This window comes from Cicer arietinum, chromosome 3 (genome assembly GCF_000331145.2).
Source record: "Cicer arietinum cultivar CDC Frontier isolate Library 1 chromosome 3, Cicar.CDCFrontier_v2.0, whole genome shotgun sequence".
Taxonomy (NCBI): domain Eukaryota; kingdom Viridiplantae; phylum Streptophyta; class Magnoliopsida; order Fabales; family Fabaceae; genus Cicer; species Cicer arietinum.
The window spans coordinates 46,395,020-46,411,926 of NC_021162.2; the positions used below are offsets into that span (position 1 = coordinate 46,395,020).

General features: G+C 27.7%; 1 protein-coding gene across 1 annotated transcript; it reads right to left on the reverse strand.

The window, feature by feature from the left end:
- Nucleotides 1–4,527: 4,527 nt before the first annotated feature.
- On the reverse strand, nt 4,528–8,141 carry LOC101496293 (squamosa promoter-binding-like protein 7). The gene is made up of 3 exons (XM_004513885.4): nt 7,417–8,141; nt 5,764–5,882; nt 4,528–5,239 (listed from the first exon to the last, which is right to left on the reverse strand). Exons 1-3 carry the CDS (start codon nt 8,001–8,003, stop codon nt 4,998–5,000), a joined length of 948 nt encoding a protein of 315 aa, XP_004513942.1. The 5' UTR covers nt 8,004–8,141; the 3' UTR covers nt 4,528–4,997.
- Between the last annotated feature and the right edge of the window lie 8,766 nt (nt 8,142–16,907).

Below are 16,907 nucleotides of genomic sequence, written 5' to 3' on the forward strand. Positions count from 1 at the left end.
ATACCTTTTCAATTCCAAAATCCGCCGTAACATATATTGGCTTCTTCTCCTTGTGTCAGATTCATCAGCATTGTCCCAAGTTACTATCATGGTTTTCTTTTTAAAAGGAGATTTCTTTTCTTTTCTTTTTTTTTTTTGTTGGAATGACATTTAATCTAGTAGTGTCCCAACTTGTTGAATCCATACCATGTTATTTGACTTTTATCACATCAACCTTTGAATGTTTCTTGAATGAGAGCTAGTTCATCTTCAACCTCGTCGCCTTTTATTTCAAGTTCATCAATAATTTTTCATTTTCTTGAGGGTTTGCCACCATCAAAGATTACATCATGAGCTCTTAGTGATCCAATGATATATTCTAAGCTCTTAGTGCTTTTGTTGTTTCATTGAGTTATGGTTGTGACCATAGGTCAGTACTAGGTAAACTCCTAAAGATTTTTCTTATCCTTTCTTGATATGTGTAGGTATTTCCTAGTGATTTGAGCTCATTAACAATGCTTGTGAATTTTCAATAAATTTTATCAATTCTTTTACTTTCATTCATTTTAAACATTTTGAACTTTCTAACTCCTGTCAATTCTGGTTTCTTTGACATGATTGGTTTCTTCATGGTGAGTTTTTAGAGTGTCCCAAGCTTCCTTAGAAGACTTTCATTCATCTAATCCTTCACTTTATTTGTTTCTTAAACAACAAGATAAGAATAATTGACATTTGGAGTTTAGTGGTCCATGATTCTTTTGGTTTCTCATTTGATTCTAGATCTGATTGGTTAGTTCTTATAACATAGTCTCCATTTTTGATAACTTTCCACATTCTCGTATCTTGTGATATGAGAAAAAAAATTCATATTTCCTTTCCAAACGTAATAGCCAATTCCTTCAAAGTATGGAGGATTATTTGATTATCCTCCTTCAATAATGTATTTGACTTTTGACATTTTATCTTCCCTGAATCTTTCCCTCTAGCACTTGTTGGAATTCAAACCTTTAGAGGCAGATCTCTGATGTCAATTGAAATAGAATTTAATGTCTCAAGGAATGAGGTTTGAATTATAACTCTATTCCAATTGATTTATACTTAGAAAATTAGTTCTCAAGTTTTTCAACATAGAGTAAAAGCTAAGCTTTCGAATGTTTGATAGAGTTAGTATTGAAAGCAAATTATAATGTGAATGAGTGTGTGAGTAGTAATATAGTAATTAAGGAGTTCAGAGTAAGATAATAAAAAACACAATTTATACTAGTTCACCCAACTCAAGTTATGTTAAATCATCACCCTTGGTGAGATTTTTCACTATAATGTTTGAGACAAATTATTCATTCTTGCACTTAAACAAATATGTCAATTTGACTTTTCCCTCCTATATTTTTTATCCTTAGCAAGCTTACACTTCTTCTTCAAAGTCGCTCTATACTTATCAACAACTACATTTAATCTAAGTCTCTTTTACAAACTAAAAGATGACTTCATGAAGTTTACAAATTTTGTGTTGAGCATATTAGTGAAAATATCATAGATTGTGAGGACTGGACGTAGTCCATGTTGTGTGAACCATTATACTTCTTTTGTGTGATTTTTTTATCCCTTATTTTTTAACTATTCAATGTTCAAAAACCACACTTCACTTGCTATTGCACTTAGTTTCTTTATTTCTAATCTTAATACATCTAGAACGTTTTGGTTATTCAATCTCTTATTACCAAAATTGTTCTTAAGTATATGAAATAAAATGCAAGAATTATAAATTAAAAAGGAATCACAATTCAAACCTTTTTTCTTATGATGTTTATTGTAACTTCAAGTTCTTCTTCTTCAAAATATGAGATCTTTTGTATATGTAGACATGTTATGAAGCTTCAATTGTAAGTTCAGACCTTCATGTGATCGGTGGCTTAGAGTCCCAACATGGCAACTATTAATAAAGTTTTTCTTGAAGAACTTTGTTTATTTTGAATTTTAAGTGGACTTTATAATGTTTGTTGAGTGTGTTCTTGATTTTTGTAAAGGAGAGAGAAAACATGAGTTTTATCACATTTTTTAATATTGATAGTGTTCATTATAGTGAACAGTGCAAGTACAATGACTTAACAACTTTTCTGTCACCAAAAGTACTTTTACTTTGTACCTTTTGAACATTCAAACTTTTTAATGTTCGTAAAGTTGTTGTTTGATTTTATTCATGCTAACCTGATGGAATCTCAGATGCTTTAGTTCTCAATTATTTCTTCTTTGTCTTAAATGAGTCATGAGAGTTTTCAAGATTCTTCATTCTTTAATTGACCATTTATGATTGTGTGATTCAAAGTTGATTCTGTTTTTTATTTTTATTCAAAAATATGTCTTGATTAGTTGCTTTATTTTTTTGTTTGCGCATGATTATTTGGATTTTTTGGTACATAACTTTCTAAAGTCTGTAAAAAAAGAACTATCTTATGATTCATTGATATGTGCTTTGATTCTTTTAAGATTTTCATGTCTTAATGAAGTCACTTAAGAGTAGATATTAGATAACGATACATATCAAAATATCTCAATCATTTAACCATTAATTTTTGTTATCTTTAAAACATCATTAGGGACTTTGTCTAAACTTGTTGATCCATTGCCTCCACCTCCTCCTCCTCATCCTCATTATCCCTTTGTCACTATAAGTCTACGCAATTGTTTGATTTTATTTATTCCACTTATTCAACTTAATTTATTTTTTTTCTTAACCTCTATTCATTATTTGTGTGGGCCATCCTCCTATAAAGGGGCTATTATTGGCAGTAGGCTATTACAAAATAACTTTTTGTTTTGCACAAGACAAATACTTAGCAACTAGTACCTCTTCCTCTCAGAAAATGCGCTATTGGATTTTGTTGGGTATACAAGATGAAAACTAAGTTTGATAGGTCAATTGAGCGCAGCAAAGCACGTAAGATGATGACAACATGGCATCAAAATTCTTAAATTCAAAAATTTGTCTCTTGATGAACCAGACTTAAAAAACCATTTTTTTTTACAGGAGATGGTATTGTTTGAATAAAAAATAAAGTGTTTTTGAATTGTTGGCTAATGCAAAAAAAACAATAACCATTATATCGATTCTTTTGTTAATGAAAATATATTATAAAAATTATGATCATTATAATTATATATTAATAAAGAATAATTAATGTCTCTTTCTTTACAAATATTTGACATGTATATAATAATTGTAATAAAAAATTGTTAACATATCTAAACTGTATTGTATCTTAAATTTAAAAATATTGATGTATCCACGTATTCGTATCGTGTCGCATGTACACTCGTACTATATGGAGCTTCATAGGTACAAAAATACATTCTATTGGTGAACAACATACCATGGCTCAGAACAAGCACCCCACTATGGTTTTCTAAGAACACAAAAGAGTTAACAAGTGTATCTAATATAAACTTCTAAAAAAATGTCTGAAAGTGGACTTTTACTAATTTTGAATCATAAATGAATAGTTTGGATGAAAAGCAATTATGAAAATGTGTTATAATTTGTGTATTTAAAACTAGAATATAGTTACCAAATTTATGTTGCAGTATTTGAATTCAATTTTTTATAGAATATTTAAACTTGTAAAGAAATATATATATCATATTTTTTACAAAAATGAAATGTAAAATCCGACAACAGATATTAGACTTGTGTTCTGGTTGAAAATTTAAACTTCAAATTTTAAATCAACGTATTAAGAAAGGAGAATGCAAACAAATATCCTAAAAATATTTATTAAAAAATCAAAAATAGAAATAATTAATTAAAAATGCATTGAAAATTGTATTTTTAAAAATTTTTGAAAATTTAAAATTTCCTTTTTCTTAAAACAAAATTTATTTTTTTATTCTTTAACAAATAATCAAAGACGCTTGTTAGTAAAACCTGAAGAAAAATATTATACAACCATTATATAGTAGTATAATATAAGCATCATTGTTATTGAAAAAAAGATGTCAGGTTCACGGATACAAAGTATATGACATGAACTATAAAATATGGGAAATTACAAAAGAAAAAAAGAGCATAAATTCAGTTGAAAAAAAACAGCATAAATTCAATTTCACAGTACACCTGTTAAAAGAATCATAGTTGACGTATTAAAAAAAAAAGAATCAGAATTTGATTTTGGAACTTGAATCAAGTTACCACAATCCAAGCCAGAGATAATACTATTAGGTGAAATCACATTTAATCCTGGGAAACACACGAATAGAGAACACAAAGGGGTTTGTTTCATGGTTAGAAAAATATCCAAGAATGTAAAGGTTACAAATATAGATTCTTATGTTTCTTACGAAGTTAGAAAATCAATTTCAAAGAATAAAACCTTCCAAATAACAAATAACTTCTTACTTAACCATGAATTTTTTTCCAAGAAAATGGATGGGATATAAAAGTTCTCAATAAACTTTTAGTAATTATCCATATTCTTAATCTTATAAATAACATCTAAAAATATGGTTAATATTAACCAAACACAATTATTCCAAGAGTTGTCATGCAAAACATAAGTAAACACAATTATTCCAATAAAATTTTCAAGCAATCGGATTAGAATACAAAACAATTATGCTTAGCAACAATTAAATTAGAGATGCAAATACAATCCTACAATTTAATACCCTAATAACTACTGGAAAAATGTTCAAAAAATATATTTTTAGGATATTATTAAAATAGTTGAAAACAGTATCATTCATTTATTTGGGACATTCTTATTTCCCTAACTTTTAGACCAACCAGCCTACAATAGACACCAAGCTTCACCAGTCACAAACCACACACTCAGTCAGTCATTCAGAATCGTTGGATGAAGATAAGACGATTCATATTTTTGAGCTCAAAAAATAGATTTAAAAAACAACTAACAACATATGAGACGTTTGATCTTCATCCGATAATTTTGATTTAACTGACTGCAATGATTTCGGTGTTTGCGAGAAATCCATTTGCAAGCTCCTAGCCATAGAAACCATGACTAATGTGTCTGGGGAAACATCTGTTGTGGGAAATAATTGGATTCCTGTTGGATTTCTTTGTAGTCTTCCACTGAATGGTGCTGAACATGCCAATCTCTTTCTGGGACATATTGCCTAGCCATTATGGCTGCTCGGTTTTCCGCTATCAATTCGCTTAATGCAGCACTGCATCTTATGGAGAGATCAGCAGGAGAAAGCCATGAATCAGTCCTAGATGACAGAAGAGAGAGAGCACACTCGCCTAAAGAGAAATAAGAAAAAATATAAGAAGAAAATTACATGTCTAAATTGTTTATTTCTCTCATTAAATTGCACGCATTCAATGACTGCATGGTCGTCAAATTGAGATCGAACAATCCAAATCTCAAACTGATTGAGATCTGGACTGTTTGATTTCGACTGACGGCTACGCAGTCATTGATTATGTGAATGTGTGCCGTCAGTACGCCAAAAAAGTCATTTCCATATAGAACTCATCAAAAATAAGATTGCAAATGTAACCTTACAAAACATGTACCTTTGAATGCAAATTCCATATGTTGTGAAAATTTCATTCTATTAACACATTTAATTTCAATGCTTAAGATAGTATATGACTTGTTCCAATTTTTTTAAGAAAATGAAACTACAATAAGAATCAAGCTGCAGTACAATTGAAGATGAGATACAACTGCATCTATATCATGATAAAAAACAAAATTCATGGTAGGTATTGCGACAATGATGAATTAGTCGCATGTTTAGAAATAGCGAACACAATTTTACCTTGTTGGGAATTCCTAGCAACAGAATCATGGGAGCTCTTTCTTCTTCTCTCATTGTGCCCTGCCAGTCTCCTCCTACAACTCCTCTTTGAATCATCGAACTCGGACACAACATGGAACCTAACATCAAGTTCAAATAACAACACTTTCCATATCAATTAGCTTAGCTAACCAATGAATAAATCCTAGAACATAAATTAATAACCAAAAACCAATTAACAATATTGTGTGCCTAGAAACATAATACAAATTACAAATATACGAAGCTTTACCATGTAATATTTTTTACACCTTTGACCTAGGCTTTTAAAATCAATTCATTTAAAAGAAACTTTGATATACAATAGTATGTGAATGAACTATGATTAAAGAAGGGTAGAATATGATTAAATAAAATCAATGTGAATTATTAAAAAAAACTTAATATAAAAATAAAAAATCTAACAAATTGTAGTTATTATAAACTAAGTTAAAAAATGTACATAAACTTATTTTCACACATCTTAGGAAAACACATTTGGATCATTTAGACATCTAATATACACGGATAAAGTGTTTTACACTATCATGCAATCAAATATCTCCTTTTTGCAATGTCATTATAACATTTTTTTTAAATAATTTAAACAAATTAATTGCATAATATTAAAACTCAGTCTACCAAAAAAAAAGTACTCATACACTAACGTATACATCCTTTAACAAATGCCCTAATTGCACATATTAGCAAGACTTGCGAAATCATGATTACAAATCTTATGATTTGTGGTTTTTGTAATGGGTTTTATGCACCTTTTTGAATAAAATCTTACCTTTACGTGAGTTTTAGAGGAATTACCCGGTGAGTAAAACCCAATGAATTAAACGTCTGACTGACAAAAAGATTAAAATAATTTACATAATCTAATTTTTTTAACAATGTTAATATGCAGGAGTTTATTCAAACTTTTCTTTATGGTCAAGTTAAATCGGAGATTAGATGTTAAAGAAGGTGATGCTTCATACTTGGAGACATTGAATTCTTTCTTGTGGGCACAAGAACTGCTTATTACTTATACAATTTTTGTGATAGATTCATAAATTGTCGTCAACTGCGTGCGTTCTATCAACATGTTCAAAGGAACTAGATCTATGTGAATTAGGTTGTGTAATTCATGAACGCAACCAAATTTTGTATTCTAACCAAAATTTACAGTAGGGTCTTTTACATAATGAGTAGCTCAATCTCTTTCTTTCAAAAAATTAATTGTTGATAAATAGTGTTTTTGGTTGACAAAAATTGATTTGATTTTATAGAATTGAATTGGATTAAAAGTGACTACTTTGATGTAAAAGTGAATTGAGTGATATCCAAGATTAAAAGTTAATTAAAGATGCAAAAACTACAAAATCAACTTTAAACGCAAAATCAATTCTATTTGGAAATAACGTCAAAAACAATTATAAACTAAACATAGAGAAAAACAGAGAACAGAAAGATAGTTTTATTTTTGTCTTGTAGACTAGAGTAGAGTAGAGAAGTATTACTCCAACGAATAGGAAACACAATTGTTGGGTTAAAATGATGTCGATGAAAATGAAAACAATAAAAAGAGATAAAGAGAAAGCAAAAATATATTTATCTAAGATAACGATTGAGTAACTCATCACTAACCTGCTACACTGCTGACAGAATCTCTGCTCTAAACCCAACACCACAACTTTTGGTGCCTTTGAATGCATCTCACAAACTTTATGTCTCTTATGATACTCCTTCGCGTTCATCAATGCCACGTGGCACCCTTCCACTTGACACCTTGCCACCGAACTCCCCACCCCTAACGCCGCCGACGTCTTCCCACCACTACAGTACCCTCCTTTCCCTCTCTTATCCGACACCACCAACCCTCCACCGCCACCGCCGCCACTCGCGTCCTCAAAATAATGCCTCTTCCCTAACTTCAAGCACGTGAGATGTGGGTCCAACTGCACGTGAGAATTTGACAAATCTCTGCCGCCGTACGCTTCTGCGTAGTTGCTACGATACTGTCGTCCGCCTACAGCGTTATGAGGGACAAACATGAGCGCGTTGGCTAAACCGCCTTCTTGACGGTTGACGGCGGAGTTTTCCGCCGTAACGTGAAAAGTGTTGGTTGTGTCCCATGTACTAACCCAAGTAAAACCGTTACTGTTACTGTTACCGTTAGTAACATTATTTTGGTCTCTGTTGTTGAGACAGAACATGTTCCCTCCAAAGTCCATCTTAAAAACACTCTCTCTCACTCTGTCTCTTTATATAAATAAAATAAAATAATATTATATATTTTTAAACTATTTTCTAGAGATATGAAAGAGTGAAGAACTGGGTTGGTTGAGGAATGAAGAAGTGTTTAGAAGTTTGGATGTAATAACAGAAGTAGAATGGTAGAAAGGAGCATTTAAGGTAGAGAACTTTATTTTCTCTTTTGTTTGTATAAAAGAGGAAAGAGAGTATATAGTTCAATGGAGGTTTGAAAGTGTACTGTTGTTAGTAGCTAAAGCTGTAAAGGCTACTATTCTTAGTTGAGAGAGAGAGAAATGAGTGAACGGTGAAAGTGATGTTATAACTACACGTAAGAGAGAAAAGCGGTAATAATGGTAAGTAAAAAAGTAAGAGAGAAGAAAGATGTGACAAGACATTAGTGGATCAGATGAGAGGAGGGTCACTCCGCAGCTATATTATGACTCTGATCTGATTCTTCCCTCACTTGATTAATAATGCTAGTAGACAAAGTAATATCAACTAGTTTCGTTTCGTTTCTTTTTACACATCAAAAAATCTCTATTTACCATCAACTTTCAAATTAGGAATATTTATGTTAAAAGTACAAAATAATCGCTTATTTATAAATATAACAAAATTAAAATTAAAGAGTTTAAAATATTTATGATTTAAATTTTATAATATTTATGATGTTAAAGTTATTTGTTAAAATTTATAATAAATTCAATTTATTATGATAATTTAAATTAAACATTAATCATAATAAGATGAAAAAATCGATTAATATTGTAATAAAATGACGATCAAAACACAATTACACCTGAACTACAAAATCACATAAAAATATGAAGAAAAAAAAAACTATATCTATATATGGAAACACTTATTTAGATAAAATAAAGAGAGAAAAAAATTTTAAAAGTGTGGTTTTAAATTAAAATATATCATAAACCACTAATCTCTAATAAAAAAAATGTTATAAAAAAAATGTTAAATAAATTTTTAACCTCTTCAATATTTTTTTAATTTCATTAAAAATGTCATAACTTTTTAATCACTAAAAGTGGTTTATTTATTATAGGCTAAATTACATATGTGGTCCCTTAACTTAATTTCAGGTAACGTTTTAATCTTTTATCTTTTTTTTTCCCGATTTAGTCCTTTATTCCTAAAAATATCAAATAAAGTATGAAAATATGAGTTTATTTGAAGATTTGCGTTACGAATTTGATGAAATTTGTATTATATTGAAGAATATAATTAATTTTATGAGTTTTGATTGAATTTTTTTTTTGAATTTTTGTATAGAAAAGGATATCATTGTTGAAATTTTAAAACATAAAATATCAAATTGTCACTTAAAATTAAAATAAAGGACCAAGTCGGGAAAAAAAAAACGATAAAAGACTAAAACGTTACCTGAAATTAAGTTAAAGGACCACGAATGTAATTTAACCTTTATTATAATATCCTTTTTTTTTAAAGTAACTAAAATGTCCTACTATGAAAAAAAAACTAAAATACCCTACTTTTTAACCCTTTTAATCTTGGGTATGGTATCGTATGTTGTTCATTGTCACTCATTGCATTAGAGGTATATCATTTTCACTAGTAAAGCGGTAAAATACTTTTCATATTAACCTAATAAACTACATATAATATATTTGTCAAACTTACTAAATAATAGTTTTATATTTTTTTACTAGATGGATTAATAGGAGGCATTCATTATGGAACTCCATACGAGGATCTTGTCAGTTATAGACCAAACATTGATCATATGCAAGATTATCAAGTTAAAAAAATTATTCTTCAACAAAATTTATACTACTTATAATTGTGTCGTCTTACTAATATGTCTTTTTATTTTCTCTAGTTCATATGGATGTCTTGCAGGGGTCTTGAAATCATCATACCACAACAAGCATATTAGGATTCAATGATATGGATTGCCAAAACCACTTTGATTTGTTTCTCAACTGTAGAATGACCTCAAACAGATGGAGTCAAACTGCAGTTTGGACTTTCCTAGGAAATACTAGGTGATCCTGAAAATATTGATACACTTCACTATCAAGATATGATAGGGAATCACTTGGAAAATTGGAAAGACATGTATGTTGCATGGGTTCAATTTTGAAACGAATGTCGAAGTCGTTGTCTTATTTGTCAACCAATACATGGACACCCAATACCAACAGATGAGTATATGGTGTGGTTTAGACACAACTCTAATATGTATCTATCAGCTCTGCACCTACTGCATGACCCACGATGTGGTGTTGCAGAAGAGCCAACCCAACCATCACAACGACTAAAGCGTAATAGACCTTGTCCACCGACTTCCCCTGTTACTATTGAAAATGAAGCGCTAGTGCCATATTTCAATTCACGTTAACTCAACAATATGATCGCTGACAATCTCTTCATTCAAGCGACCAAAATTTTGTCAATAATTTATGTGGTGCAAACCTAGGTACGCCTGAGTTGGCTGCTCGTTATATTAATAACATGTACTCTTTTGGTGTTCCATTGTTCCCCAATCAAGTAAATCTTAGTTCTTCGATGCATGTCGACCTACTAAGTGAGAATGTACCGGAGACATATGCTCCAGCTGACGAAGAAAATCCACCTCCACATTGTCCACGTCATATTCGTCGACCACCACGATGTGGGACTGGACACCATATAGGAGATTAATGTAATAAATATATTGTAATAAAATTTTGTGTTTATTTTTTCACTCATTTTGTATTTGCACTTTTAATTATAATATTTAATTAAATTTTATTATTTTTATGGACTCCATTTTATTTAAATTTTTTAATAATTATAAAAGTAAAATTTAATTAGATAATTATTCTAAAAATAATTAATGTTGTATTTATTTATTTAATTAAAATAATAATTACTTAAATTAATAGTTAATGAAACTTAAATTAATTATTTAAGTAAAATATTATTGAATAGTAAAATGTATATTTATTATTATGAAAGATGTTAATGAAAATTAATATGTTGTTCTCACATTTATAAATTATAACTACTTACCCTGTCATACGTGTGGACATGTCATTGTTAATTGATCAAACTCTCTATGTTTGTGCCTACTAAATAGCACTATTAATAAAAAGAACAAATACATATATTTAATAATTAAATAAAAAACCTACATATTGGAAAATTTGTTTGTGCCACACCGATTTTTCTTCACTCCATTTAAAAAAAAAAAATCTTTTAAAAATCGGTGTTGGCCTCACCTTTAAAAAAATAAAATAAAATTTCAAAAGAGTGATATATTGGTACTTAATTGTAAAGTAGTGGTAGTTTAGTATTTAATATTTGTTAGTGGTAGTATAAACAAAAAGTCGGCATGTGACTGTTAGAACAATATTTGATCGGAGGAAAGTACAACTGCTACATCAAATAATATTGTATTATCCTCATATATGTAAGACTATTAGTATTAATATGTAATGTGTAGTAATTATGTATTAATAGTAAATAGTAATAAAAAAATGGAATGAAATTATTAGTAAACGGGTATTATAGTCAAACCAACTCATAAGTCTTGCTATATAAAGGTTGAGTCAACTAAATTGGTCAAAGGAAATCAGTTCCCTTCTCATCTCCATTGTGAATTAGAGAAGGAAGAGAGAAAAAACATTCATTTTCTCTCATCTGCGTCATCTTTGCATGCAAACCTCTGAAACTCAAAGAAGAAGAACGACTATAAAGAAGGGAGCTAGCATACTAGAAGGCTAAAGAATTAGAAGCAAGACTCAATACTTCTCTTCTTGCTCTCTCATTCAGCTTTCAACTTGACTGAGTTACCTCCCCCACCTTTAATTGCATGTTAGAAAAGTGACTAGAATAGATTGTGGGTAAACATTGATGATTAGAAGGAACCAAACATTGCATGCAAATTGGGTATTTTTATGGGTATTCAATTGGAAAAACTTCAAGTTATAAATCTATGTTAGAACTTGTATTAGATATGGAATTGATAGTTATATCGACTAGATATTTCATTGTGATTGATTGCTTGAAACATGCATGTACTTTGAGTATCAATTGATAGTGTGATGACTTGCATATAAGATATTTGATAAAAATGTAGTTGTTGTCCCTCAAATCCTTTAAGTAGTACATTTGATATTTAGTATGTAACTTTTTCTATAGAAATGGTTTGGAGTTTATTTTTGTATCAATGGAAATTATACTTAATTTCATTTGAAATAGACACTAGTTTCACTAAATTTAATTCAAAATTAGTAGAGAAAAATGTGTCGATAGTTAGACTAAAGTTGTTGCCCTATCTTTGGAATCTTTACATATTGTTTTGACAAATTGTACTAATTGAGAACATAACTTGAAAAATGAAAATTATATTCATAACAACATCATAAGTTTTCAAATGGGGGTAGTTTATTCAAATCAGACATTATTTGATATTTTAATTGAATTGTCAAAGTTGAAGTAATTTTTGCACACAAATATTATCACATAGTTGAGGTAAAATAGCTATAACAGGAGGTATAGAAATCAGTTTTGAGTGAAACCAATTTCATTGAAACGTTTACTCTTAGTAATTTAAATGAATTATATAGAATATTATAGAGAGTATAAAGTTAAATATATATAAAAGTATTTAAATATATATATATTTAAATATTTTTATAATAAATATTACTTCATAGCAGTGAACATAATTTTACTTTCTGAGACTAACTCACATATGAAGAATTGACTATGCAACCTTCACAGATTCACGGTTGTAGTATAAAAATAATTATGTATGCTTATTAGTTTGTTCTAGTCTACCTAAATCCAATTAATGTAATGTGGATGCAATTGAAATGAATAAGTTAATAAAGTTATGTAATTGTTCTTATAATTCACAGATTATAGAAGTAAGTTATTAAAGATTATGCATTTAGATTTCAAGAGTCAACCTATGTTAGTTTTGCTTGAACTTACTGAGACTATGTCTCATCGTGTGAACATATCGTTAACATATCATCATATATTATATTCTAGATTATTAGTATATAGTGTTATAACTAATTTTTTAGTGTACTTGTGTTGTGTCCTTTTGTACTAGTGCTCCTGTTATCAATTTGGTTAACATTCAACATATCATTGTGGATGTTTATTCTTTGCATGTGAGCATTCAAATCTTGACTTTTAATTGCTCATTAGTTTTTTAAACCCGTGTGTGAATTGTCAACTTAATATATGCATTTAGTTCTTTCAAAATGATCTCATTTGTCAATTATCCTTTACGAGGACAACCAAAATGTTAAGTTGAACACTATTTAATAAATCTCTTCATTACTTGATATTCCTTTTAAGATTCTTTTAAGATATGAATGTTTTATAAAGTTTATTCTTGTTTTGTTGTTTGTTTGAGATTAGGACATTTTTTATGGGGAAATTATCTTTAATCATCTAAGGATAATCACGTTAATTTTACGTGGATATGTATCTAAAAGATTCAAATCACTTAACATATAATTAAAATGTTAGTTATCTTTAAAATATTAATTAAATATTTTACTTCAACAATTAATATATAATTAATATATAACAAAGCGGGATTATATGATTAAATCAAACAAAGTGAGATTTCAATAAAATATAATTGAAATATCACTTTGATATGCAAATGTTTCACTATCTTTAGTATAAAACATTTCCACATTTACTGTTTTTGTTTTTGAAAAGACACTTTTGTTCTTGAGTATGTAATATTCTTCTCAAATATCTATTCATTTTTATAATATTATTTACAACTTTCAAATTTATTAGTGATTTTTATACACAATTATTAGCAATTATTTATAAATTTAGTACTACAATCAATTATAATTTTTTCTCAAAAACATAAAATATTATTTTTTAATTCTTCAAATTTAGTTACAGAAATTATATATTTAAGTTGAGATGTAACAGTTGACCTTATATTTATACCTATATATAAAACAAACACAAATTTTGATGTAATTTTGTCTTTTCTAATTTTATCTTTTATAATTGAATTTATAAATATTTATACTTTTATCATAAAAAGATATTAAATTTTAGTATAAAATTTATTTTTATTCTTTCATCTAAACTGATTTTTTAATAACTTATCTTTCTTGCTAATTAAATAATTTTACATTTAAATTATTTTTAATAATAATTTTAACCGTTTCAATTTTTTTTTAAATAATCGAATATAATTTTACAACTCCAATAATTTTATAGATAAAACCAAAAAGTTGGACTAGTCGATGTCTGCGCATAAGCAAGTTTAAGTAGTAAAATAACTTTAATTTATAAAAATAAATATTAAAATATTGTTTCAGATTTTTTGTAAACACGAAGTTGTGTGGATACAAATGTACATGTACGGTTATAAAGACCATACCAGTAAAGAGCCAGCAGGTGGCAGGACCGCAGGGAGGGGTACCTTGCTAATTTGGATTTTACTAGTTTATTTTTAAATAAATTTATTTATTGTTTTATTATATATTTATTATAAATTACAGAAAAAAATTAAATTATAATTAAGTTTATAAATAAATAATTATTCCAATTGAAAAAGTGAAAATGAACCTTATAAAAAAATAAAAAAAATTTTAAAAGGATTTTATATTTAAAGACGGAGATATGTAAACATTAGCTATATATTTTTTCATATATGTGAAAACTATAAAATTTTTATAAATAATAAAGATGGAAGAAGTAATTAAAATTGTGTTTTTAATTTTGATCTTCCCATTATTATTTATTCTTTTGTATTATTATAAAGATTTAATTTATATATATTATTAATATAAATAATTTTTATGCAGTTATAAGTATTGAATAATTAAAAATATTTAATTTTTATTGTAATTATTTTTGAACTGATGTTTATAATTGTAGTGTAATTGTTGATATTTTAAAATAATATTTCAAAAGTTTTAAGAATGTCTCCCACATTGCTTAGTGTGAAACATGGAATAGTCTTTCTCTATATGGGTTAACAATAAAGATATTTTCATAGTTTTATTATTTGAGAGTTTATCGAAAGAGTATATTGAATTATTAGGAACTTTTGTATTAGACAGAATAAAATATTAAGGATAGTATGTCTTCACAAGTGTCGGACATATCTTGATTTTATGATATTACTCATCTTCTTTTTTTTTTAAATAGATAAATTAGGAAACAGAGGTAATACTACTGGGACTTGAGTAAAAGAAATAAAAATGATGTCGCGAGTAACCTAAACAAACTTGTACAATTCAATGTGAGTAATTTTTAATTATTGAAAATTTATTACGATTAGTGGATATTTATTGTAAAAGTGCTTTTGCGACACTTTATTGTAATGAGTGTGTATCCATAGCATTAGTAATACAATAATAATTAGTGTGAAAATAAATATATTTTTAAGTTATAATTTAATTTATAAATATCGATATTAATATATCAGATATTTTGATAGTGTTGATCATTTTTTTTAAAATAAAAAATAAAATAAAATAAAAAATCAACAAGATATTTATATTTGTAAATCAACAATAGAAATGTTATCATTTGAAAAGTAAAGAAAAAAAGGATGTTGTCGATGGAAAGTTAGTCAAGCAGACCTATATAATAAATATGTAAGTGGACGTATTTTTGTGGATGATGATGTTGCTTAAAAATCTAAGTAGACTTGTGTAATCTATTATGGAGGTTGAAAATACTTATATGAGTATTAAGTGGTGCCGCTTGTATGAGATAGTGACGTAATCTTTAGGGCACTCATAAATACCAAATGCACATACAATCTATTCGCACAACACCAACAACAAGAATAAGAAGGATGCAATGTGATTGGTATACCTCTAACATTCGTGAAGTGTTTTTGGTTCATAAAGCTTGTTTTTCCATCCTATTAGATAAGTTTTATCAGTCTAGTTCTGGTTCATAGTCTGAAAAATATTAGATTCGAAGCATTAACACACCAACCAGATAAACCCATAAAATTACTTTTTAATTTATTTTAAATATTTTCTTAAACTTTTGAAATATGTGACCGATTGTTGGATATTTTATAAAAAATATTCCAATTTTTTTAGGAAATAAGTCCATCATTGCTTACTGCAAAACATGGAATGGTTTTTCCTATCTATATAAATTTATATTTGAGACAAGTTATTTTGTTTTTTCTTTCTTCTTTTATCATCTCTTACTCCATGTGAGTTAATAAAAATAATATTTTCGCAATTTTATTATCAGAGATTTTTTCGGAAGAATCTATTAAATCTTGATAGATTTCTGTCTTAGACGAATAAATCTTAATTTAAAGATAATGTGCATTCACACGCTTCATGTCTATCTCGATTTTATGGTATTACTTTCTAAATTTGTTATTTATTACCATGCTTATGTTCGTTATGGGTGATGGTTCAAATATTTGATTGATATACCCAATCGGTGGTATGCGAATAGTTAACGGTGATAGTGTAAATATTTTTACACGAATAATACATAATAATTAGATTTTTATTATAAATGTTATTTTAGATAATACACATTTCTTAAAAAAAAAATAAAATAAGTTGTGTTTATGAAAAAATGAAAATACTCATTAACTAAAGTAGTTCAAAATTATTGTAGTAAAGTATTTAATAATATGAAGATAATATGAGAAAACAATGATAAATTTTAAACTGACGTTGTCAACAATAATATACTCTAAAATAATAATTGATGACTAAACAAATATTTTTAAATATTGAATGTATGACACGTTGTTATGTTAGTAATTGAATTTATCAAAATTATAAATAATTTTTAGGTATTTTTTTAATAATTTTATAAATTAATTTGATTAATGAAAATATATTTAAAAAGTAAAATAATTAATTAAAAATATTTAA

Bases quoted from the DNA above. Each gene is read 5' to 3' on its own strand.
- LOC101496293 (XM_004513885.4), bottom strand. From the start codon at position 8,003: ATGGACTTTGGAGGGAACATGTTCTGTCTCAACAACAGAGACCAAAAT. The intron at 5,883-7,416 runs GTTAGTGATGAG...ACTTGATGTTAG, and splicing joins TTCTGTCAGCAGTGTAGCAG to GTTCCATGTTGTGTCCGAGT. The intron at 5,240-5,763 runs GTAAAATTGTGT...ATTTCTCTTTAG, and splicing joins TGCTAGGAATTCCCAACAAG to GCGAGTGTGCTCTCTCTCTT.